The sequence below is a fragment of the Scylla paramamosain genome, chromosome 28, assembly GCF_035594125.1.
Source record: "Scylla paramamosain isolate STU-SP2022 chromosome 28, ASM3559412v1, whole genome shotgun sequence".
Taxonomy (NCBI): domain Eukaryota; kingdom Metazoa; phylum Arthropoda; class Malacostraca; order Decapoda; family Portunidae; genus Scylla; species Scylla paramamosain.
The window spans coordinates 20,497,251-20,521,804 of record NC_087178.1 but is presented as its reverse complement, the minus strand read 5'-3'; the positions used below and the strand labels follow the sequence as shown (position 1 = coordinate 20,521,804).

Genomic DNA, 24,554 nt, shown 5'->3' with positions numbered 1-24,554 from the left:
TTATTCGTTTATTTGTTTATTATATATTTCCCTGATATTTTTTTTTCTCTCTCGTCACAATAGATAGCATACGCATGCAAAAATATTATATTACTTTAATTTTTCATCTATATCCTCGCACCCTCTGTGAAAACCCTCTGTGGTATGCTCATAAACTTGTGACCTTCGTGGTATCTCGTGGGGTGCTCTCTTTGATCCTCTTATATTACTGCTAGACCATTCTTTTCTCCTATTCAACATTTAAATTTCCAAAGACAAAATATGCTATTATCCAGGAAATAATGATGAAATAGAGATATCTTTAGTAAACAGCCAAAATAAGGAGTTTCAATTTATAGTAAAAAGTTTCAGATATCTTATAAGAGTGCTCTATAAATACTTGGATCCTCTTATGCTGTGCATTCTGTCATCTATTGTTCTTGACGTCACATGCTCTAAGTGACTCTCAGCTCTAAGTGAATGTTTTCGTACCAGTGGGTTTTCTTATTTCATCGTTCAATGTAAATGTTTTGGTACAAATAAATTAGTATATGGTGTTTATTTTCTTGAGATTTTGATCTAGTTACATGCACAATAATGCAATAAACAAGATGTATTCGTTTGAGGCAGTAGACTTGATGTACCGCGGTGAGATATTACTTGTCTTTTATATAAACACACCAAACTGTGTTAAAATATTACGAAAATCAGCAAAATCCTTGTTTTTCGTTCAAAATTTAGGTTCAGAGGCCACTGATAGACAATGTAGCTTTGAATAGATATCTTAGGCAAACCTGTATTTTTCTGTTGATTTATTCTGTTTCTGTATTGCAAAACTTTTGCAAACATTGACTCCATTTGTTTTGTATATTGGTAAACTAAACAAGATGCAAACGGTCCAAACCTAACGCAACACAGTGCATGCCTTGATATCGTCGCTAATACTACAACATTTACAATTTATAACCAGAAACAAGGTTTTCCACAGACTGGTAGATATAATTAGATACACATTTAATCGTTGCACAATACTTTGGCAACACAAAGATAGAAATGCTTTTATTGCTAAGGAATCTATACAAAAAGATATATTTCTCGTGATGTAATGCATTTAACGGTTTTACCCCCCCAAATCACCTCCCCATCACCTCCCCGTGCTCTGACTCCTCCCCATCTCCTCATTTACCCCCCTCCCCACCAAACCCAAGGGGACCCAACCCACCCCTTCCACTTTTTAGGGGGGACTTCGCTTTGCGGAAATAAATTTTGCCAATATCTCTTCCGTGTGTCGAGGAACTTTGACAAAATCTGGATAAATATTTGGGCATTGATAATTTCTAAATATTTATTGTGTTTGAGCAGCGAAATGATCGTGAAATGAAGTGAAATATTACGCAAATCTCGTTCAGAATGGTGGAAATTGTCACATTCAGAGCATTTCGTGACTTTGCAGGGTAAATATGCAAGATACGCTGTGGATTAGTGACTGCACATGGGTAATGCAATGGTGGCCACGTCTTGCCACCTGAACAACACCACTGCAGAAGAAGAACTCAGAAGAACTGATTCGGAACCTCCTCGAAGCCGCCGCCTCCCGTGCGCTCCTCTTCCAGGCGTCTCACCACCGTGGCGCCCCTGCTCTCCACACGCGGCCAGGAGGCCCCAGAGATGACCCACCTGATGCACCGCGCGCGCTCCCTCACGTCCGTGATGATGGTGGAGGACCCCGCGGCGCGCACCGTGACGTCTTGGGCTGCCACCCTCACCAGCACCCACACATTAGCGCCTCTCTACCCTCAGCCCGGCGACCACCACCAACACCACCTTCCCCCAGCGCGGCCACGCCCGCCTCCGCCGCGAGCACCTCACCACGCCCGCCGCCCACTCGGGGACGCAGCGCCGCTGGTCGCTGTCCCTGGAGGAGGACGTAACGCAGTATGTGGCGGAGGGGCGGGGGGCGGCTCGCCACGTGCGGGGCCGCGGTGTCAGGAACTACTACTACTCTGTGACACGCCCCTACCAGCGGCGCACCAGCGAGCGGGACGTAGCCCGCGCTGCCCTCGTCAACTGGGCGGCGAGCCAGATGGCGCGGACCCCACCCACCCATCTATGAGGAGCGGAAAGACCAGCTGAGAGACGCCGCGCTGTCCCGCCGCAGCCACACACTGCCGGTGCAGGTACACACACACACACACACACACACACACACACACACACAGCGGCCCATCCATGTGCCGGAGATGTGTTGCAGAGAACCAGTGCCCACACCCGCCCTGTGTTTCGTGTGCCGCATTCCTCCTCCTCCTCCTCCTCCTCCTCCTCCTCCTCCTCCTCCTCCTACTCCTCCTTAACTGAGTTTCGGGAGTGAAAGAAAACACGTCCTGTTGTGCCTGCATTTGTTTGCTGCGGAGGAACACACACACACACACACATCCAGATCATAATTTCATCTTTGTTATTCCACTTTCATTAATTGTTCTTTTCTGTTCCTCCTCCTCCTCCTCCTCCTCCTCCTCCTCCTGCTAGAATTGCTCTAAAGTTTTTGAACTGGAAATTAATGCAAGGAAACTATGCCAACTCTCTCTCTCTCTCTCTCTCTCTCTCTCTCTCTCTCTCTCTCTCTCTCTCTCTCTCTCTCTCTAGGATGCCGAATAGAAGGACCTCTGACCTTTTCCTTTTCCATCCTCTTCCTCCTTCTCTTCTTCTTCTTCTTCTTCTTCTTCTTCTTCTTCTTCTTCTTCTTCTTCTTCTTCTTCTTCTTCCTCCTCCTCCACCTCCTCCTCCTCCTCCTCCTCCTCCTTGTAAATTTTCATCACAATACCGATGATTTTTCTTTTTTTTGGTACTAAAAGGAGAGAGAGAGAGAGAGAGAGAGAGAGAGAGAGAGAGAGAGTGTGTGTGTGTGTGTGTGTGTGTGCGTGTGCGTGCGTGCGTGTGCGTGTGTGTGTGTGTACTACTACTACTACTACTACTACTACTACTACTACTACTACTACTACTACTACTTTTACTACCACCACCACCACCACCACCATCTCCACCACCAGCATCACCCCACTCACAAACAACAATAATAATTAAACTACCTTTTGTAATTAATAGTTTTACACCTTTAATAATTAGACCTGTATTCATATCCACACCTGTCTGTCTGTCACGCACGCACACACACACACACACACACACACACATATTTAGAGGGAAATATTAAGGAATATATGACACTTATTTTATTTGCCTCTAAAATAATAATAATGATATTGACTGGAAAAGGTTTGTTTGTTTGTTTGTTTGTTTATTTGTTTTGTGAAAGTTAATGATGCGTGTGTGTGTGTGTGTGTGTGTGTGTGTGTGTGTGTAGGAGCCATCATCATCAACCACAGCAGGTGAAAATGATGTTTCCTGCTTTCATCCTCATTGGGGCTAGCCAGACCAACCTGGGGCTGTACTGGGGTGACGCTGTGTGCCTCAGGTGGGTCTGGAGGGCTGGGATAGTGGGTAACAATTAAAAAAGACTAGTGTACACTTAAACCATTACAAACACTATGTAATGCTGGTCAGTTTTGGATGAGTTTGGGTGTGTTTTGGGGTGTTTTAAGTTTTTTTGGCTATTTTAAAGGAGTTTGGGTGTGTTTGGGTGTGTTTTTGGTGTGTTTGGGTGTGTTTTGGGGTGTTTCGGTCAGTTCTAGATGAGTTTGGGTGTGTTTTGGGGTGTTAAGTGTTTTTTGGGCTAATTTAAAGGGGTTTGGGTGTGTTTGGGTGTGTTTTGGGGTGTTTTGGGTGTGTTTGGGCTAATTTAAAGGAGTTTGGGTGTGTTTGGGTGTGTTTTGGGGTGTTTTGGGTGTGTTTGGGCTAATTTAAAGGAGTTTGGGTGTGTTTGGGTGTGTTTTGGGGTGTTTTGGGTGTGTTTGGGCTAATTTAAAGGAGTTTGGGTGTGTTTAGGTGTGTTTTGGGGTGTTTTGGGTGTGTTTGGGCTAATTTAAAGGAGTTTGGGTGTGTTTGGGTGTGTTTTGGGGTGTTTTGGGTGTGTTTGGGCTAATTTAAAGGAGTTTGGGTGTGTTTGGGTGTGTTTTGGGTGTGTTTAGGTGTGTTTTGCGGTGTTTTGGGTGTGTTTTGGGGTGTAGAAAGACGGTTGTGATGTGTGCAGGGTGCCTCAGTCCCTGGATGGGTGTAGGAGTGCGTGGTGGTGGTGTCTGTGCCTCGTGGTGTGGGATTGCCAGCCTGCAGGTGTAGTGCATGGAAAGGGGCAGATAATTTAAGACAGTTTATCATATTTAATTATTTTGTTTATTCATTCATTTACTATTATCATTATTTTTATTGTTTTTAAAGGAGGATTAATTTTTTCGCTCATCTTTTGTGTTCGGGAATTCGTGATTAGTGCTGCTATTGACAAAAAAAAAAAGGGAGAGATCGTTTTATTTCTTAGTGTGGAAATTATCGCGGTGTGTCAGGTGCTAAATGGTGTTGAGAGTCGCAGGTCCCGCCCTCTGACATCAAACAGACAATAAAGAACTAATATGTCGCTGTTGCATTTATTTCCTTTAACGTAAATATATAATGATATAGTTTTATCTGTGTGTCCTGATGGTATGACACTTTTGGCTAATTTTTAACTAATTCTGTTCATGTCATTATCTGAATACGTAATAACAATGAGTATCCTACATGTTCCTTTAACGTAAATATGTAATGGTACGGTTTTATCTGTGTCTCCTGATAGTATGACACTTTTGGCTAATTTTTAACTAATTCTGTTCATGTCATTATCTGAATACGTAATAACAATGAGTATCCTGCATGTTCCTTTAACGTAAATATGTAATGGTAAGGTTTTATCTGTGTGTCCTGATGGTATGACACTTTTGGCTAATTTTTAACTAATTCTGTTCATGTCATTATCTGAATACGTAATAACAATGAGTATCCTGCATGTACTGTCAAATCTATCGAAACATCAACATCAGCACATCAACTGAGAGTCTTATGGATTTCAAGAGATTCCTAATTATTGCTGTTTCCTTCTGAATTTTAATAGGTTCAGAAAATCTACCGAAATTGTGCTTCCCGGCAGTTGGATATCTATTGAGAGAGAGAGAGAGAGAGAGAGAGAGAGAGAGAGAGAGAGAGAGAGAGAGAGAGAGAGAGAGAGAGAGAGAGAGAGAGAGAGAGATCAAATTAAATATAATACATAAATTATAAGGAAAAAACGAAGATAATGGAGACGAATAAATAAGTACATAAATACATAATAAAATATAATACAGAACAAATCATTAAGGAAAAGAAAAAAAGTATATGATAAATGAAGTGCGGTGATGATAAACACAGCGTGGTGCAAAGCGTACGTTAGTTAATCTGTGGTAGACCCAAGCTGTATACATAATTTAAAGAGCTTACCTGATTTCGTCATGACAATTAAACATTTGATAATAACGAGAGTCTTCAAGTCACACAAGCTTTTCAATGACTTCACACAAGGTCATAGAATAAATGAAGAATCGTAGTGTAAACACCGCCGGGATCATTTCAAATTTGGCGCTTGAATTGGAGAGAGATGTGGACATTTTGACAATTACAATTACAATGGCTTATAACTTAGTTTTACATGTTCATGCTTCTTTATATTTCACTTGTTTTATTTTGTATTAGAACAGTGTAATATGAGAGAAGCTGGAGTAATTGGGAAATGTAATTTGTAGGTGGTAGTGGGTACAGGGTACGTATTCCACTAGTCCACGCTGGCATGGGAGAGTGAGTAGACATTAGATACACGGAGAGATGGTGTTTGAAGGGCGCGTGTGTGCAGCTGCCTTATTTAACCTCGATTTTCTCTCAAGACGGTGACACGTGCCAGTGGAAGCTTAATGGCTGCCGGCAGGTGCTCGTGAGGGCCAGAAACACTTATAATATTGACAAGCGACCCACCAGCTGCTTGGCCAGCTGGCGGACTGGTCACAGACGCCATGGTGCAATAGGAGGTGAGTTTGATAGTGTTGTTCTTTGTAATGGCTCCGTGTCACGCACAATAACGAAATAGGACGGTAATGTTACGTTAATGTCCTGCTTTCCAAAATTTTCTAACTTTTTATTTATTTATTTATTTATTTTTGATCGTGGAAGGATCATATTTAACATTTTCTCCTCGTTAGGAATACATTTGCACACTTGATTCAATATTCCACGGTTCTGCTAACGTTTCTAACCTCTAGGACTAAACACCCTTGAATTAACCACGAGAGAAAATTAAAAGCTGTCAAAATTCATCTTGGTGAAGGCTTCCATATATATCCACTTTCCACATATATCCGCCATTAATTGCTACATCTCTCACTTATCATCAGCCAATCCTGTCACTAACTGGAGCCACATAACCGTACTTTCATTTCCGCTAGTCAGATATAATCGCTATTGCCTAGTTTTGATGTGATGAAGGCTTAACTGAGGCAGACTGACAGCTCTTCTCTACCGGGACCGCCGCTTGTAATTTAAACTAATGTACAGTGTTTTCAGGTTCAACAAGCAACAGTACTTAGTTGACTTGTGCATAGATACGTGGTACTTGCTGGATAAATGTAGGTAATTAGTGTGTGTGTGTGTGTGTGTGTGTGTGTGTAAGTCTTCGAATACAATATAATGAAAAAAAATTAGAGGATTAATTAATAAGTAAGGAGAAGTGACAAAGGTAACGAAAGAAAAACAGTGCGAAAATTAACATAATTAAAATAAACTATGAAAACTATCACAAAGAACAAGAAATATTAGTAAAAACTCAAAAAATTAAGTTAACCGTCCCTGGGTGAAGACTGGCCGCCGCCCCGCCATGTGCGAACAACAACATTCGGTCAGGGTGGAAGCGATTAGGGAGTTTTCAGCTGTAATTGTGTAAGTAGTCACCATCACTTACTGGAGTGACGGGAGGAGTGGAGCAGCAGTAGTGGTGGTGGAGCTGGAGTGGTATCAGGTAATAGGAGAAATTTGTGCCACTTAGTTGTCTGGTCATCAGTAGAAAGTGTGATTTTATTTATTGGTTTATTTTAGTGTTGGAGTCGTGGGCGCGGCATGACATGGCTCTTTATATAAGCGACAACACCAGACAATGTTACCTGTACGTCCATTTGTGAACGTTTTATAGCCAAAGTACTAGACCTGAGGGAAATGGAGGTATATTTTCAGTTGGGGTCTTGCTGGCTGGCGAAGCAAAATGTTCAGTCACACTTGAACTGCAGAACACCACAACTTTTGTTTGAAGAAGCTGAAAAACAAGCCACTCTATATTTTCTCACCTTACTGATTACTTTATTACCTGCTCACCTTGATTGTTCACCTGACCCAACCTAACCTGACCCAACCTAACCTGATCCAACCTAACCTGATCCAACCTAACCTGACCCAACCTCACCTGACCCAACCTAACCTGACCTAACCTGACCTAACCTAACCTGATCCAACCTAACCTGACCCAACCTCACCTGACCCAACCTAACCTGATCCAACCTAACCTGACCTAACCTAACCTGACCCAACCTAACCTGACCCAACCTAACCTGACCCAACCTAACCTGACCCAACCTAACCTGACCCAACCTAACCTGACCCAACCTAACCTGGCCTCACCTCACTGCACCTCAGTCTTCTCATATCCACTCCCTCCTCCCAGGTAATGTGGACATCAACTTATCCTCTTCTCCCAAGGTTAATACATGTCAGATAGACTTAAGCTTGTAGAATATCTTGCATTACATATCAATCTATTAATGCGAAAAAGTAAAAGTTTAATGAAGTGATGCATCCCCGAATGACACCCTCCCCATCTGAGTGCTTGAGAGTCACTGGTGGCCGGCTGCTGGAGCTGTGCAGGGCAGGGCAGGGTTGTTAACTGTTATGGGAATCACAATACATAGTTATTTGTAGTTCTTGTTTAATTAAAGAAAATAATAATAGTAATAATAAATAAATAAATGGTTAAGTTAGGTGGTAAGTGGTTGATCTATACTTGAGAAAATACATTTATATTCATTTTTAGGTAGTTTTATTTATTTGTTTGTTTAATTTTTTATTCTTTGGTGTACATATTTATTTATTTTGTATTTGTATCTCATTTTTTGTGTGTTATGGGAGAGAGAGAGAGAGAGAGAGAGAGAGAGAGAGAGAGAGAGAGAGAGAGAGAGAGAGAGAGAGAGAGAGATGCTATTCTTAATAATTTATCTAATTTTAACCTATTTCATTTTGTTATATTTACTAAGAAACAGTAATTAAACCATACTTTCTACAAAAACAACAACAACAACAACAACAATAACAACCAAATCATTCCAGACTACCCGATCCCGTGCCTCCCGCCCTGCCCCACCCAGACACCATGGCCCGGCAGCGACACCATTCCACCTGCTACATGATGCTGGCTGACGCACTCCTGACGTGGCAGCGACAGGAGGCGGAGGGCAGGAGCAAGAGTCGGGTGGTGAAGGAAGGCGTGACGGAAGAGGTGGTGGCTGTGGAGGGTGTTCGTGCAGGGTATCTCGGCAGGGTCTAAGTTAGAGCAAATGGATGATGAGAGACTAGTAAGAAGGATGTTTGTGTGGAATATTAGGAGTAGCAGTTGGGGGAAGAAGTGTGTTAGGATGGTAGTAAAGAGTGGCTTGGAAACTAGTTGGGCTTTTGAGTGGTTGAGTGAAGGCTTGTTGAGAGTGACTGAAGTATGAGTGTCAGAAATGGAGAGGGTTTAGAATGTTATGTAAGTAAGTGGAGAAGTGAGGTAGACACAGCGATGAAGCACATGGGATTGAGTGAGTCACGTGTGGAAAATTGTGGGATGGAGCGAGCCAGGTGTGGAAAAGTGTGGAAATTGTGTTGAAAAAGTGTAGAAATTGTGGGATTGAGTGAGCCAGGTATGGAAATTGTGTAGAAAAGTGGAAAAAGTGTGGAAAAAGTGTGGGAATTGTGTTGAAAAAGTGTGAACATTGTGGGATTGAGTGAGCCAGGTGTGGAGGAGTGACAGACAGACAGAGCCATGAAGCATGTGGGGTTGAGTGAGCCAGGTGTGGAGGAGTGACAGACAGACAGAGCGATGAAGCACGTGGGGTTGAGTGAGCCAGATGTGTCACTTGGGGACGACTGTGAGCCAACCCAGGACCAACGGCTGATGACGCTCAATGATGGAATTAGAAGCTGCATGAATTGTTTATGTAGATTTTAGAAGCTGTCTGAATTGTTTATGTAAATCTGAAGCACTTACTTTGAATTGAAGGCTTGGACCATGTAATATCTTTGTAATTCTTCTGTACCATTGTCATAAGTTCCTTAGATAACTCACTACAGTTTTGTCTCTATCTAATAATATGTACATTTACTCAAACTGCATTTTCTTTCAGTGTGCAGGTTTGCAGTAAACCTCCCTGAAGGTTCCAGAGCTGCTCAGCAAGTGTCCAGCCCAGCCTGTCACAAGACTATGTGACAGTGGACCTTCCACTCATACTGAAAACAGCTGTGCACTGCCACTCACAGGAAGTGGTGACCACTCTAGGTGTGCTATCTGCTGTTTATATGTGTAAGATGAGTACTGGCTAAGGGTAAGACAAATTCCTGCAGGTTTATGTGTGTGTGTGTGTGTGTGTGTGTGTGTGTGTGTGTGTGTGTGTGTGTGTGTGTGTGTGTTTAGGAGCCCACTAAATATTGCTTGTTGTCAGAAATGGAAAATGCTCTGATGGGCTTTGAAAAGGTTGCTTATATCAGTGAAATGAGTAGGTGTGTCCTTGGAGACAGGCAGCATGTGGCCTGGCCTGGAGGACAATCTTGACTGAGGCCCTTGAGAGACTGCAAGCTAACAAAGCCAAGGAAGATCCTTGTGGGAACACCTCAGCAAATCTTGGAGCTTATTCTGAAGGATTCTGTAGTGAGGAAACTCAAAGTTTGGAGGAACAGAAGAACAGTGTTGCTGTGTGTGGAGGCAATACATTGACTGTGTAGTATATCGCAAGGAAGACAATCTTTGCTCCCACAGTGTCAAGAGTGAAACACCTGCTCCACCACTGCCTCAGGAAGATCCACTGTTCACCCACACAGTAAAAGCTGAAATAGTGGAGGCAGTATCACGTAACAATTGATCAAAGCAGAACAAGTCAAGGTGTTACTAGTACTTACTGTGTTGTATAAATACTTCTGAAAGAGAAAGAGAGAGAGAGAAAGAGAGAGAATGATAATAGTGATGTGTGTAGTTTCAGTGATTCACTTACAGACAGTAGTTAGTGAGCAGGTGTTGAATATAATGCAGTGTTGCTGAGGGAGAATAAATTGATTAGCAGCAGTGTGCATAAATGTACTGTTTTTTTTATTTGTGTAGAAGGGACATTGACAACTTATTTATCTCTCCTTCCACTGAATGGCAGGCACAATGACACCAACAATTACCTGCTGTTTACACTTCACTGTTTTGACTTGCATTTCTCTAACAATCTGGGACTGAATTATTCACTACTGTTGGTTTGACAAAGGATTTTTAACGTGTCCCTTGAAGATTAAAAGCCCCACCTGTTTCCATTGTCTGTTATTTCCAGATTGAGTTGCCTTGAAGCTGAGATGAGTTGGTCAGCTAGTGAGTGGCTTCAATAAAGTGACTGTGAGGTGTTGGCTTCAATAAAGTGACTGTGAGGTGTTGCCTTCAATCAAGTGACTGTGAGGTGTTGGCTTCGATCAAGTGACTGTGAGGTGTTGGCTTCGATCAAGTGACTGTGAGGTGTTGGCTTCGATCAAGTGACTGTGAGGTGTTGGGCATGGTATTGTGTTATTGCAAGTGTAACCATTAATAAGTAAGTTCTTTCCTTATAACTCTTCATACATGGATTGCCATACATGGACGGATAAGGCCCTTGTACAGAGTCATCAGCTGGGGGTGAGAAAAACTGGTGGAGACGTCTCAGAACGCCTAACTTCACAGAAGCTGTTTTAGCTAGAGATGAAATGTGAAGTTTCTAGTTTAGATCATAAGTAAAGGACAGACCAAGGATGTTCAGTGTAGAAGAGGGGGACAGTTGAGTGTCATTGAAGAAGAGGGGATAGTTTGGAAGACTGTGTTGAGTTGATAGATGGAGGAATTGAGTTTTTGATGCACTGAACAATACCAAGTTTGCTCTGCCCCAATCAGAAATTTTAGAGAGATGAGAAGTGAGGCGTTCTGTGGCTTCCCTGTGTGAACTGTTTACTTCCTGAAGGGTTGGATGTCTATGAAAAGACATGGAAAAGTGCAGGGTGATGTCATCAGCGTAGGAGTGGATAGGACAAGAAGTATGGGTTAGAAGATCATTAATGAATAATAAGAGAGTGGGTGACAGGACAGAACCCTGAGGAACACCACTGTTAATAGATTTAGCAGAAGAACAGTGACCGTCTACCACAGCAGCAATAGAATGGTCAGAAAGGAAACTTGAGATGAAGTTACAGAGAGAAGGATAGAAACTGTAGGAGGGTAGTTTGGAAATCAAAGCTTTGTGCCAGACTCTATCAAAGGCTTTTGATATGTCCAAGGCAACAGCAAAAGTTTCACCAAAATCTCTAAAAGAGGATGACCAAGACTCAGTAAGGAAAGCCAGAAGATCACCAGTAGAGCGGCCTTGACGGAATCCATACTGGTGATCAGATAGAAGGTTGTGAAGTGATAGATGTTTAACAATCTTCCTGTTGAGGATAGATTCAAAAACTTTAGATAGGCAGGAAATTAAAGCAATAGGACTGTTGTTTGAGGGATTAAAACTACTACTACTACTACTACTACTACTACTACTACTACTACTACTACTACTACTACTACTACTACTACTACTACTACTACTACTACTACTCACATCTTGCCTGACTGCCAGACCAACATTTACTGTGTAGAAATGGCACAGTCTACTCCTTTAGTTCTTTTCCTTTCTAGAATGTGCATATCAGTGTACCCTGTCGTGCCTCCCATGCTGTGTAATGCTGCAGTGTTGATTGTGTGTGTGTGTTTCCCTCAGGTGGTACTGTGGATAGCAAGCGGAAGAGACCTTGGGAGACTTCCGTTAATGAGGAGCAACAAGCACACCTCACTGGAGTCTCAGGAACCAACAGTCAGGTGAATATTGTGTTATTTGTACTGTTGAGGTCCCATATCTCTGACTTGTGTGCTCTCAAGATGCTATGCTCAATTTTTTAATCCTTGACACTGACAATAAGTCAAGCTTAGTGGGAGATGTCTTTCACACACTGCCCTGCTTGTTTCCCCTTTGTTACAGCTTAATCTGCTTGTTCCCCCCCTTGCTACAACTTAATTTGCTTGTTTCCCCCTTGTTACAGCTTAATCTGCTTCTTCCCCCCCTTGCTACAACTTAATTTCCTTGTTTCCCCCCTTGCTACAACTTAATTTCCTTGTTTCCCCTTTGCTACAACTTAATCTGCTTGTTTCCCCCCTTGCTACAACTTAATCTGCTTGCTTCCCCCTTGCTTCAACTTAATTCTTCTCATAAGTGTTGTGATTGTGGTTGTTCAAGAAGGGATCAGTAACTGTCAGACTGGAAGGAAGCTGGGAAGATTGGAAGCAGCTGTCACACAGTTGGCAAAGGGTGCTCAGTGATTGGAACAGCTGTCTCTCTGCTACCCTGCAACTCACAAGCCTCTTCTGACTAAAAGAGGGTGCAGCTAATCAGTTTTCACAATATATACATCCCATCAGCTTAATATTCTTGTATCTGCCTTCCTTTTTCACCAAGAGCCTTTCTTTCTCTTCGGAGTGACAGCTGTACCTTGTGTCAGTGCATCCCTGGCCATCTGTGTCATGGCTGTCGTTGATCTTGCTGTCTCCCGTCCAGTCTCACAACTACAAAGCCCTCTCAAACAAGGCCTATCACAGCACTCTTCCCTTTGTTAAGCTTGACAGCACCCGTTATAATGCAAGAATTAAATGTGAGCTGTGAAATGAGAGTGTAGCAGTAAGGGGGACACAGGCAGGGAAGTACAGGAGAGACCTTCCCCTCTACTGTGTCTGGCAGTCTCTCTGTGATTAAAGGGCTGAACTTGGCATCTTCAGGGCACGAGAGTTGCCATGGGTGATAATTTGCTATTTTTTTGAGCAGTGAAGCCTTTGTTCTGTGGGTGTGCTGTCATGCACTTTAATATTCTTTGTGGCCATTGTAAAGCCACATTGAAAGTATATGTAAAGCTTGATGCCAACCCCAAGCTGTCCCATTTTATAAATTCATATAGAAATATTTAGAAAAAAACTGGGAAAATTTGAAATCTGCAGCAATTTTGGTCCCAGGAATTTTGGATAGGGGAATTTCAACTGTATATAGCATTGTTGGGTGTGTATGTGTGTTTGTGTATGGATAAGAGGAATAAGATTAACGTTTTCTGAAGGAGTTGGAGGAGGGGAGGCATGCACTTAACCACGATTACAAGAGCAGTAACATTGAAAATAGTGGTACAAGACTGCAAGAGAAGCAACAGATGGCTGGATAAGCAGATGTTAGCTCCTGTTAAGTGCAAGTCCTGACAGGTGCGAGTGAGTCTTGTCAGTGAGGTGTGTTGTGAAGTATTAATGGAGAGAGAGAAGGAATGATTTTCAATGATCACTGTGAAATAAGAGGAGAGTTCTGTTATTGCAATGTGCATGTGAAAGTGAGACTAATTTTGGGGAATTCATGGATATAGGAGAGAAATAGATGTGAAATTGTTGTGGGGTGTTAAAGGACTGTCTGAGGCACCTGTTAGGCCAGGGGAGGGAGTGAAAAGTTTGTGGGAATAAGAGTTTGCATGAGTGAGGAATTAGTGTGTGTGTGATGCAGAAATAATCTCATTCTTCATAACTAGTTTGCCCAAGTTGCATTATTTATGTATTTTTTGCAGAGGTTTTGTCTTCTGTCTGTGCAATCAAGGCTGGTGGTGATGGTGGTGTCTCATTGCAGGGCCTGATGTGAAGGTGTCTGCAGCCAGTGTTTGGTGTCCTCTGTGCCTGCCTGGTGGTGCCTCATTGCAGGGCTGATGTGAAGGTGTCTGCAGCCAGTGGTGGTGCCTCATTGCAGGGCCTGATGTGAAGGTGTCTGCAGCCAGTGGTGGTGCCTCATTGCAGGGCCTGATGTGAAGGTGTCTGCAGCCAGTGGTGGTGCCTCATTGCAGGGCCTGATGTGAAGGTGTCTGCAGCCAGTGGTGGTGCCTCATTGCAGGGCCTGATGTGAAGGTGTCTGCAGCCAGTGGTGGTGCCTCATTGCAGGGCTGATGTGAAGGTGTCTGCAGCCAGTGGTGGTGCCTCATTGCAGGGCCTGATGTGAAGGTGTCTGCAGCCAGTGGTGGTGCCTCATTGCAGGGCCTGATGTGAAGGTGTCTGCAGCCAGTGGTGGTGCCTCATTGCAGGGCCTGATGTGAAGGTGTCTGCAGCCAGTGGTGGTGCCTCATTGCAGGGCCTGATGTGAAGGTGTCTGCAGCCAGTGGTGGTGCCTCATTGCAGGGCCTGATGTGAAGGTGTCTGCAGCCAGTGGTGGTGCCTCATTGCAGGGCTGATGTGAAGGTGTCTGCAGCCAGTGGTGGTGCCTCATTGCAGGGCCGATGTGAAGGTGTCTGCAGCCAGTGGTGGTGCCTCATTGCAGGGCCTGATGTGAAGGTGTCTGCAGCCAGTGGTGGTGCCTCATTGCAGGGCTGATGTGAAGGTGTCTGCAGCCAGTGTTGGGTGTCCTCTGTGCCTGGTGGTGCCTCATTGCAGGGCTGATGTGAAGGTGTCTGCAGCCAGTGGTGGTGCCTCATTGCAGGGCTGATGTGAAGGTGTCTGCAGCCAGTGGTGGGTGTCCTCTGTGCCTGGTGGTGCCTCATTGCAGGGCTGATGTGAAGGTGTCTGCAGCCAGTGGTGGGTGTCCTCTCTTCCTGGTGGTGCAGCCTGATGTGTTGCCTGCTTCAGTGTAAATCTTGCAAGCCAGATCTTCCAGCTGTCTCCAGTGTAGTAGTCTAGGGTGCTTTGCTTTGTGTCTTTGGCAATAAATAAAATTGTGAGTATCATTCTCATGTGAATTATATAGTTTGATAAAATTACAGAATGTGCTTGGGTAAACTAAATTTATATATTGGTGGTAAACAATTCATGCATCCCCAAGTAAATAAATAAAAAAATAAATAGGACCCAAAACAATAGATACAATATAGATCATCCTCTGGTCAAAAAAAAAGCCAGGATTGGCCCATTTTTGGCCAAGTTTAAAGTGAAACTTGCACACACAAGCCCTGTCCGAGCGACACCGGAGTCGCTCGGACAGGGCTTCTGTGTGCAAGTTTTACCTTAAACTTCGCCAAAAATGGGCCAATCCAGCCAAAAATGGGCCAATCCTGGCTTTTTTTTTTTGGACCAGAGGATCAATTGTTACTAGTATTTTTTGCTTCCATTTTTTTTTTTTTTATCAGGGCTATGAACTGGTTACATCAGAAAGCAGCTTATTTGCAATTTGTAAAAAGATTTGTATATAATTCCACAATTCCACAAGTATGAACAAGATGATTAAATATATTTGTTTAAATCACATTGCCAAAGTTTGTGAGGAGGCATGAACTGTTACACCAGAAAGCTTGTTTATTTGCAACTTGTTAGTATAATTCCCTAAGTATGTACAAGATAATATAGATATTGTTTAATAAATCATTATTGTTTAATCATTCCCTAAGTATATACAAGATAATATATCATTATTGTTTAATCACAAAAGTTTAATAAATACATAATAGGATAAATGATTTGTTTTCCTTGTGTCAGAGAGCTCCTGTGTCAACTTGAGTGAGACTAGTGTTGAGGACTTCAGCCTTTGCAAGGTCCTGAAGGATGCTTGTCACTCACACCAACAGCTTGAAGGGACTCTTCCTGCTGCTAAACTGCTTAACAATATCCTTCCTGCTCAAAATTCTTGCCTTACAATCTTCTTACTTGAAAACTCTTGTACCCTTTTCTCGCTGCATTCTTCCTGCTGTTAACTGCTTGACAATTATTCCTGCTTAAAATTCTTGCCTTACAATCTTCTTACAACTTGACTCTTCCTTGATTGCAATGAAAAATTCCTTGACTCCTCTTGTCAGGCTTACAGGTAGCAAGACTCGGCCCCTCTTCCTGATGACGCTCCTTGACTTAACTAACACCTCGTCAGGCTTACAGGTAGTGACACAGCCTCTCTTCCTGATGAAACTCGACTCCCTGATCACAATGAAGTATGTCAGGCCTGATGTGGTAGAGATTGCTGTGGGCAACTGTTCATGGGATGGAGTGAAGCAGCACACGTCACACCTGCAAGAAAAATAGACCATTAGCTCCTAGACACATGAAGCTTGTATGTGCTGAGATTCTTAATGTTTGATAATTGATTCATTACAATACAACCTTTGAAAAGAATGAGGCGTGGAAAAGGTGCCGAGATTCTTAGTATGAGATGTTTGGGGATTGGTTGCCTAAAAGACTATGACTGGACAAACATGATACGAAAAAACCGAGCAAGTTTGAAAAGTACAATGCACTATGCAAGAAATGTGTCGATATTTTGTGTGAATTGCGTCAAAAATTCAGTCACATTCAAGAAAGGAAATTTGAAAAGCATAGCAGTATGACAGACAGGAAACTGAAAAATGTGCCTTAAATAAATACTTCCCAATTATATTTGAAGGATGATTGAAATTCGCATGGCATCATAAATTTCAATAGCACGACATTATATACATATTAGAAGTTTAAAAGACGAACCTGATGGATAATTTCACCTTCCCCAACACTGCCTCGATCACATGGTATCCTGGCAACGGGAACAGCGAGGAGGCAGCTGAATTCACACCTGTATATCAATCAACTCTGCCTCGGTGCTGATTGGCCAAGGAGGAGCCTGTTGGAGAGAGAGCCTTTGTTAAGTCACCCCTATAAATGTAAAGCACACGAAATCTATAGTTGTAATCAAATTTAATATTGCAGAAGGGTAGCGACATTGTGAGTAGGAAAGACAGGAGAGGCGAGGAAAGAATCAGCTTGATCCTGGAGAAGTGAAAATATAATCTCGAGGATAAACTTATGAATAACTTACAATTTGAAAAGAATAATAATTTAAAACTTTCTGCTCACACCTTCGAAGTTTATTATTGCTATTCAAAGTCAGTTTATGGTTCCAGAGATACGTTTTTGAAACCCTCTATAGAAAAATATACGAGGAAATAAATCAGTACAAGAAAAAATATATATATATATATATATCACATGAATAACAAATTAGGAAAATAAGTATTAGAAATCCAACTTCGAGCTGAATTGATAAAAAAAATAAAAGAAAAATCTGGTTTAATACAACAAAGCATTAATAGACAAGTTTAATGTAAATTTAGAAGGTTAATGTGTGTGTGTGTGTGTGTGTGTGTGTGTGTGTGTGTGTGTGTGTGTGTGTGTGTGTGTGTGTGTGTGTGTGAGTTGTGTCTTTTTGAGTGTCTCCAGATTTTTGAGTGTGTCGTCACCAGATTTTTGAGTGCATGAACATTCTAATGGTTGAATGAATTCGTGTTTATGTGCGTGTGAGTGTGTGGGAGCGGGCGTGAGTGTGTGGGCGCGGGCGTAAGTGTATGTGTGGGCGCGGGCGTAAGTGTATGTGTGGGAGCGGGCTTGTGTGTGTGTGGGCGCGGGCGTTTGAGGGCGTGGACGCGGGCGTGTGAGTGCATGGAGGCGGGCGTGTGAGTGCATGGAGGCGGGCGTGTGAGTGCATGGAGGCAGGCGTGTGAGTGCATGGAGGCGGGCGTGAGTGCGTGCGTGGAGGCGGGCGTGAGTGCGTGCGTGGAGGCGGGCGTGAGTGCGTGCGTGGAGGTGGGCGTGAGTGCGTGCGTGGACGCAGGCGTGAGTGCGTGGAGGCGGGCGTGAGTGCGTGCGTGGAGGTGGGCGTGAGTGCGTGCGTGGACGCGGGCGTGAGTGCGTGCGTGGACGCAGGCGTGAGTGCGTGGAGACGGGCGTGAGTGCGTGCGTGGAGGTGGGCGTGAGTGCGTGCGTGGACGCGGGCGTGAGTGCGTGCGTGGACGCAGGCGTGAGTGCGTGGAGGCGGGCGTGAGTGCGTGCGTGGAGGTGGGCGTGAGTGCGTGCGTGGACGCGGGCGTGAGTGCGTGCGTGGACGCAGGCGTGAGTGCGTGGAGACGGGCGTGAGTGCGTGCGTGGAGATGGGCGTGAGTGCGTGCGTGGACGCGGGCGTGAGTGCGTGCGTGGACGCAGGCGTGAGTGCGTGGAGGCGGGCGTGAGTGCGTGCGTGGAGGTGGGCGTGAGTGCGTGCGTGGACGCGGGCGTGAGTGCGTGCGTGGACGCAGGCGTGAGTGCGTGGAGACGGGCGTGAGTGCGTGCGTGGAGGTGGGCGTGAGTGCGTGCGTGGACGCGGGCGTGAGTGCGTGCGTGGACGCAGGCGTGAGTGCGTGGAGGCGGGCGTGAGTGCGTGCGTGGAGGTGGGCGTGAGTGCGTGCGTGGACGCGGGCGTGAGTGCGTGCGTGGACGCAGGCGTGAGTGCGTGGAGACGGGCGTGAGTGCGTGCGTGGAGGTGGGCGTGAGTGCGTGCGTGGACGCGGGCGTGAGTGCGTGCGTGGACGCAGGCGTGAGTGCGTGGAGACGGGCGTGAGTGCGTGGAGGTGGGCGTGAGTGCGTGCGTGGACGCGGGCGTGAGTGCGTGCGTGGACGCAGGCGTGAGTGCGTGGAGACGGGCGTGAGTGCGTGCGTGGAGGTGGGCGTGAGTGCGTGCGTGGACGCGGGCGTGAGTGCGTGCGTGGACGCAGGCGTGAGTGCGTGGAGACGGGCGTGAGTGCGTGGAGGTGGGCGTGAGTGCGTGTGTGGACGCGGGCGCGAGTGCGTGGAGGCGGGCGTGGGTGCGTAGAGGCGGGCGTGAGTGCGTGGAGGCGGGCGTGAGTGCGTGCGTGGACGCGGGCGTGAGTGCGTGGCCGCGGGCGTGTGAGTGCGTGGAGGCGGGCGTGAGTGCGTGCGCGGACGCGGGCGTGAATGCGTGCGTGGACGCGGGCGTGAGTGCGTGCGTGGACACAGGCGTGAGTGCGTGGAGGCGGGCGTGAGTGCGTGCGTGGACGCAGGCGTTTGAGGGCATGGACGCGGGCGTGAGTGTGTGGGCGCGGACGTGTGAGTATGTGGGCGCGGGCGTGAGTGTGTGGGCGCAGGCTTGTGAGTACGTGGACGTGGGCGTTTGACGGCGTGGACGCGGACCTGTGAGGGCGAGGGCATGAGGGCGAGGGCGCGGACGTGTGAGAGTGTGGGCGTGGAAATGGGCGTATTTGTGTGATCCTCCTAAGTGTTGGTGTGTGTGCCTTACTACTTAATAAAGTTTGTGAGTCAGGTGACCGAGCACGTGGCGCGCGGGGCATTTAAAGCCCTTTAATAATGGTAAATAAAGGCGATTTAAAAATATGAGGAAGAATGGCATCAACTTGTGGTGCTCATAGAAAACGTAAGATATATTAAGGGAGACTATGATATTTAATAACTTAATTTTAATCTTAGTCGAAAAGTGTTATTTTTAAGGTATGCCCTCCCCTTAAAGGTAGGTGTGTGTGTGTGTGTGTGTGTGTGTGTGTGTGTGTGTGTGTGTGTGTGTGCAACAAATATAAACGTACATAAAAAGATAATGAATGAATGAAAGTAATGAGCAATGGTACTTAAGCCAATTACCACTTACCACAGCGAACAAGTCGAGGGAACACAAGGCAGCGGCCACAGACATACCAATCTATCACAGTCTTGCGTATTCATAAATAAATAATCTCGACTTCTCCCTTAATTCTCACCTCAATAAGTTAGTCACACGTCAGATCACCTGGACAAACATGCAGCTTCCTATCTAACAAGCTTATTTACGCTGCCTGCAGTCTAATCACTCACGCAGCTTAATCTTGGCCAGTATCAGTTAGGTTAGGTTAGGTTAGGTTAGGTTAGGTTAGGTTATTTATTATTTCCCCCTGGACATACAAATAGCTTAACATCTGTTCAGCATATTTAATTCTCACCTGATAAGCTTAACTACGTCACCTGAGCAGTGTTATAATCACCATCTGGCCTAATCACACGTAACCAACCTCACTAGGCTAACCTAATCAGCTCACCTAATCACTAATAACATGGCTAGCCTAATCACCACGTATGGGCAGACCTACCCCAATCACACCTAACATAATCCTCACCTATTCAAGCTAATTATTCAGAATCTTACGAGTTACGCATTAATTCCACCCAGTGAGTATTAATTTAACATAATCATTGCAAAACTTACCATTTAATTCCTTCAAGAGCTGCGTCAAGCCACAAGACCTGCACCTTGACCTCTCACCGCCGCTGCTACTGGTGAAGTGAACTGAGTGGGCATGACACGCTGAAAGACTTAACGAACCATATTTTGAAACAGTTAGGTGTGTCTCTAATACTAATGACTCTAATGAAGGTTGTACTGGTTTTTAAAGATGTTTTTTTTTTTTTTTTATGGTTCTAGTGACAGATTAATGTGTTTGCTATTTTATTAACAGGAGAAACGCATTGGAGAACTTGGTCCAATCAGGTTAGAAGAATTGGAACCGGAAAATTAAGTGTCACATGAAACATGAAATTCTAAGCTATTTCTCAGATGTTAGTATACTCTGAGTAACTATCACTTACATTGGATGTACATGGTGAGGGAGTATATGACTGATTCTGATCAGTCCAGTAGCCATACTGGACAGTGGGGGCGGGTTTAAACATCTTTCTACGAAAGGTTTCATATATTTCAATTTTGATGTCCATGTTGTCACTTGGCGACAGTTTTTTCATCATAGGCAGTAAGCTTAATAGGAACTGGTGATCTGGATCAGTAACATTTTGTGTAGACGATTGTTCTCTCAGTAGCTTTAATTCTTCTAGAAAACGCACATCTATCTCATCTGCAGTATCCCTGCTGCGTTTCTTGGTGACACTGGTCTTCTTTGACATGGGAAGAATAGGCTTGGCAGTACTGCGGTCCTCACAGGTTTCGGTATTACTTGCTGCTTCTTGAGGAGATACATTGTCTGGTGTTTCGATGACAACAGAAGGTGAAGAGTCTTGAGGTGCATCTTCCGCTTCATGACAGGTGTCTTCATCAGGAGGTGTAGGGACGTTTGAAGATGTTGGTCGTGGCGTCTCATGAGGGATCAGAAATTGCATGGCATCATAGTACACCCACTTCCTTGTTTCGGTATTACCTGATCCAGATGTTTTGGCACTAATATTTCTCCTTTCCCTCATGAAGTTGCTTCTCAGGTGGCGCCATTTGTCCTTACATTCGGTTTCTGTAAAATAGTTAAGAGAGAATTTATAAGTATCTTAATTAAGTAGTCGTCATGAGATGTTATAGATTTGAAATTATATATACATATATATATATATATATATATATATATATATATATATATATATATATATATATATATATATATATATATATATATATATATATATATATATATATATATATACTACAACATAGAAAATATCTATGACTACAATAATACGGAATCTGATATAATGATGTATGAGCCTAGCAACAAACATAACCTTTAATAATTGAAATTCATTGTGTATATATATATATATATATATATATATATATATATATATATATATATATATATATATATATATATATATATATATATATATATATATATATATATATATATATATATATATATATATATATATATATATATATATATATATTACGAAGAATTTTAGTAAGCTACAGGATCACAATTACTTTTAATGATAATGAATTTCACTACTGAACGGCTATTTACTGTAAAATAAAAATTTTATTAACGCTTGTTATTGTATTTCTTTCCAGACATGTGGTTACTGGAGAATCTTTTGGTTCCCTTAGTTACCAGTTTCGTGTTGGAAGGAGCACAGTACACGAGATTATCAAGGAAACCAGCAATGCCATATGGGAAACACTACAACCACAATATTTGCCAGTACCTAATGAACACCAGTGGGAAGAAATAGCCAGAACATTTTTCGACAAATGTAATATTCCTTGTTGTATTGGGAGTATTGATGGCAAACACTGTCGGCTGAAATGTCCTGCTGGAGGAGGGTCACTTTTCTATAATTATAAAGAATACCACTCTATTGTTCTCCTAGCCATTGCTGATGCCAACTGTTGCTTCACTCTAATTGATGTAGGATCATATGGACGAAACAGTGACAGCTCAGTTTTCACTGAATCAAATATGGGGAAGGCATTTATTTCTGGATGTTTAGGTATTCCACAGTCACGTGAAATACCAAATACTGCAACAAAAATACCATGCTTTCTTGTGGGAGATGCAGCTTTTCCTCTCAAGCCTAATCTGATGAGACCATATCCTAGAAAGGACTTGGACTACTCCAAAAGAGTATATAACTATCGGATCAGTAGGGCTAGAAGAACAGTAGAGTGTGCCTTTGGAATGCTAGCTCAGAAATTTGGTGTACTTCATACATTGATGATGACTAGTGTTGAAGTATCTGAATCACTGGTGAAAAGTATTTGTGTACTTCATAATTTCATTCAACATGAAAACAATTTCAACTACTCTCCTCCAAGTGATGATGTTAGTGATACAACACAATACAACTTTCTAAACTCAAACCTGACAGCAACAAGCACGAGGCCTACAAGAGAAGCCATGGCAGTTCGTGATACCTTGAAAGAATACTTTGTTTCCCCAGCTGGAGCTCTTGAGTGGCAACACCGAATGATCTAGTAATGTAAAGTTCATAGCCTAGTGTATAGTTCATAGTGAATAAAACTGTAGTCTTACCTGTACTCTTCATTGCAGCAGCAACCTCCTTCCACAGGGCAGCTATGACATATAGTGAAATAAGCTATTACTATACAATAACATAAAAAAAAAAAAAAAACAAGGGAACCTGCAACAAAGCCATCACACCTACACGTCCCAATCCCTTCAAGAAACATCTCATACCTTCCTATTCTCACCTATCATCCTTATCATGAATTTACCTTATCTTTTATAGCACCCGATTCCACTTATCTACCATCTAGTGCATGGCAAAAATCGTGCTAGTACTGGAAGCAGTCAAGTGAGGTGAAGTGAGGTAAGCAATGAGGCCTTCAGCCTCTTGGCGCCCTTGCACACAACCGACCACTGCTCCTCTATCGCCTTACTAGGTGGGGCATGACCCTCCCACAGGTGCTGAGATCCTCTCACAGAACTCAGCCTGCTGGTCTGAGATCCTCTCATGAAACTCAGCCTGCACCTCCAAGATCCTTCGATGGAACTCAGCCTCCACCTCTGACACCTTCGCAACGAAGGCCTCGAGAACAGAACTAACACAACCAGACGACTCAGCAACACAAGGCGCCATGTCTATACTAGCCAGCTATATTAGTGTCAGCTCACTGCTCACTAAACACGTCCGTTCACTACGAACCCTGACCTGAGACTGAAAGAATGTCCTTCGAACTGGATCGCGAGATAAGACGGGACATCCTACAACGCCTAACGTTTCTCCCAATATTACAGGATGGAGGGGTTAGGATACCACACGGAAGGGGGTGAAGGAGCCTTGGGGATGCCTGAAGGAGTGAGGCCTGGAGGTGAACGAAATGCAGAAAATTCCTCTAATACTGAATGCTTCTCTGGTCAGACCATCCTTCACTGAGTATTTGGACCAAGGCTTCAAGATATGAGGTGAGAATCCGTGTTTTAGTGTTTCAAGGCAGTTTTAAGTGCTTTTAGGTGTTTTTAGATTGTTATAATGTTGTTTTGAGTATTTTAGGTTTGTGGAAGGAGGGAGAAAGCTTAAATACAGTAATAAGACCTGGAAAAAAAAGCTTAAGTTATTTTAAAATTATCCTAGCATTTATTAAGCTGTTTTGTGAATTTTAGATCACCAGAAGAAAGGAAGCTTAAATTTAATAATAGGATAAGGAAAAAGCTTATTTCTTGCATTAGGAAGAGAGAAAAGCTTAATATTAACTCCCACCCGCAGGTGAGCCAGGTGACCCCCAGAACAGCACCATTCTGCCTACTTGTGGTGTGGCAGCCCTGATCGTCCCCCTCCCTCCCTCTTCTTCCTCCTCCTTCCCCAGCAAAGAAGAGATGTTGGATCAGCTGGTGGACAGGTTAGTGCTGTTGTTGTTGTTGTGGTGGTTGTCTCTCTCTCTCTCTCTCTCTCTCTCTCTCTCTCTCTCTCTCTCTCTCTCTCTCTCTCTCTCTCTCTCTCATTATTATTATTATTATTATTATTATTATTATTATTATTATTATTATTATTATTATTATTATTATTGTTATTATTATTATTTTACTATTATTATTTTACTATTACTACTACTACTACCACTACTACTACTACTACTACTACTACTACTACTACTACTACTACTACTACTACTACTACTACTGTCACTACTACCACAACTACAACTACCACTACAAGACACACAGGCACACAAACACTAGACCCACCACCACTACTACCACTACTACTACCACAGGGTCCGCTCCTTCAGCCGAGTACACGCGGGGGGCATTGTAATAATGTTGGGTGCTGTGTTTGGCATGGA

The 24,554-nt window shown here is 43.7% G+C and overlaps 2 protein-coding genes and 2 long non-coding RNA genes across 15 annotated transcripts in view; 2 read left to right on the top strand and 2 right to left on the bottom strand.

Annotated features, from left to right (window-relative positions):
- The window catches only part of LOC135115070 (uncharacterized), a 42,077-nt gene that overhangs the window by 9,596 nt on the left and 7,927 nt on the right, over nucleotides 1–24,554 (bottom strand). Inside the window, exon 1 of one of the 2 annotated variants that reach the window (XM_064031553.1) lies at nucleotides 1,657–2,091. The exons of the other annotated variant lie outside the window; for it this stretch is intronic. The gene's annotated coding sequence lies outside the window, so the exon portion shown is untranslated. Of the gene's footprint in view, nucleotides 1–1,656; nucleotides 2,092–24,554 lie in introns of those variants that run through there. 2 annotated transcript variants of the gene reach the window in all.
- Nucleotides 5,705–15,708, top strand: LOC135115073 (uncharacterized). 9 transcript variants are annotated; one of them, XR_010275811.1, is made up of 5 exons: nucleotides 5,705–5,960; nucleotides 8,299–9,505; nucleotides 10,536–10,787; nucleotides 11,979–12,076; nucleotides 13,905–15,708. It is a non-coding gene; the product is annotated as an uncharacterized LOC135115073 (long non-coding RNA). The 9 variants fall into 9 exon arrangements; XR_010275806.1 differs by having other exon boundaries at nucleotides 10,536–12,076; nucleotides 13,905–14,457; nucleotides 14,550–15,115; XR_010275805.1 differs by having other exon boundaries at nucleotides 10,536–12,076; nucleotides 13,905–14,503; nucleotides 14,550–15,115.
- Nucleotides 15,665–22,907, bottom strand: LOC135115069 (uncharacterized). The gene is made up of 5 exons (XM_064031550.1): nucleotides 22,783–22,907; nucleotides 20,618–21,267; nucleotides 20,238–20,344; nucleotides 16,703–16,838; nucleotides 15,665–16,252 (listed from the first exon to the last, which is right to left on the bottom strand). The coding sequence occupies exons 1-3, from the start codon at nucleotides 22,793–22,795 to the stop codon at nucleotides 20,303–20,305; spliced, it is 705 nt and encodes a 234-aa protein (XP_063887620.1). The 5' UTR covers nucleotides 22,796–22,907; the 3' UTR covers nucleotides 15,665–16,252; nucleotides 16,703–16,838; nucleotides 20,238–20,302.
- LOC135115075 (uncharacterized) overlaps nucleotides 23,196–24,554 on the top strand; it is a 4,934-nt gene continuing 3,575 nt past the window's right edge. For all 3 annotated transcript variants that reach the window (XR_010275813.1, XR_010275815.1, XR_010275814.1), the window contains exons 1-3: nucleotides 23,196–23,676; nucleotides 23,978–24,110; nucleotides 24,486–24,554. The exon at nucleotides 24,486–24,554 is cut by the window's right edge and continues 115 nt beyond it. This is a non-coding gene — a long non-coding RNA (uncharacterized LOC135115075). The remainder of the gene's footprint in view (nucleotides 23,677–23,977; nucleotides 24,111–24,485) is intronic.

Bases quoted from the DNA above. Each gene is read 5' to 3' on its own strand.
- LOC135115069 (XM_064031550.1), bottom strand. The intron at 20,345-20,617 runs GTAAGTGATAGT...TGGTTCGTTAAG, and splicing joins CCTCACCATGTACATCCAAT to TCTTTCAGCGTGTCATGCCC.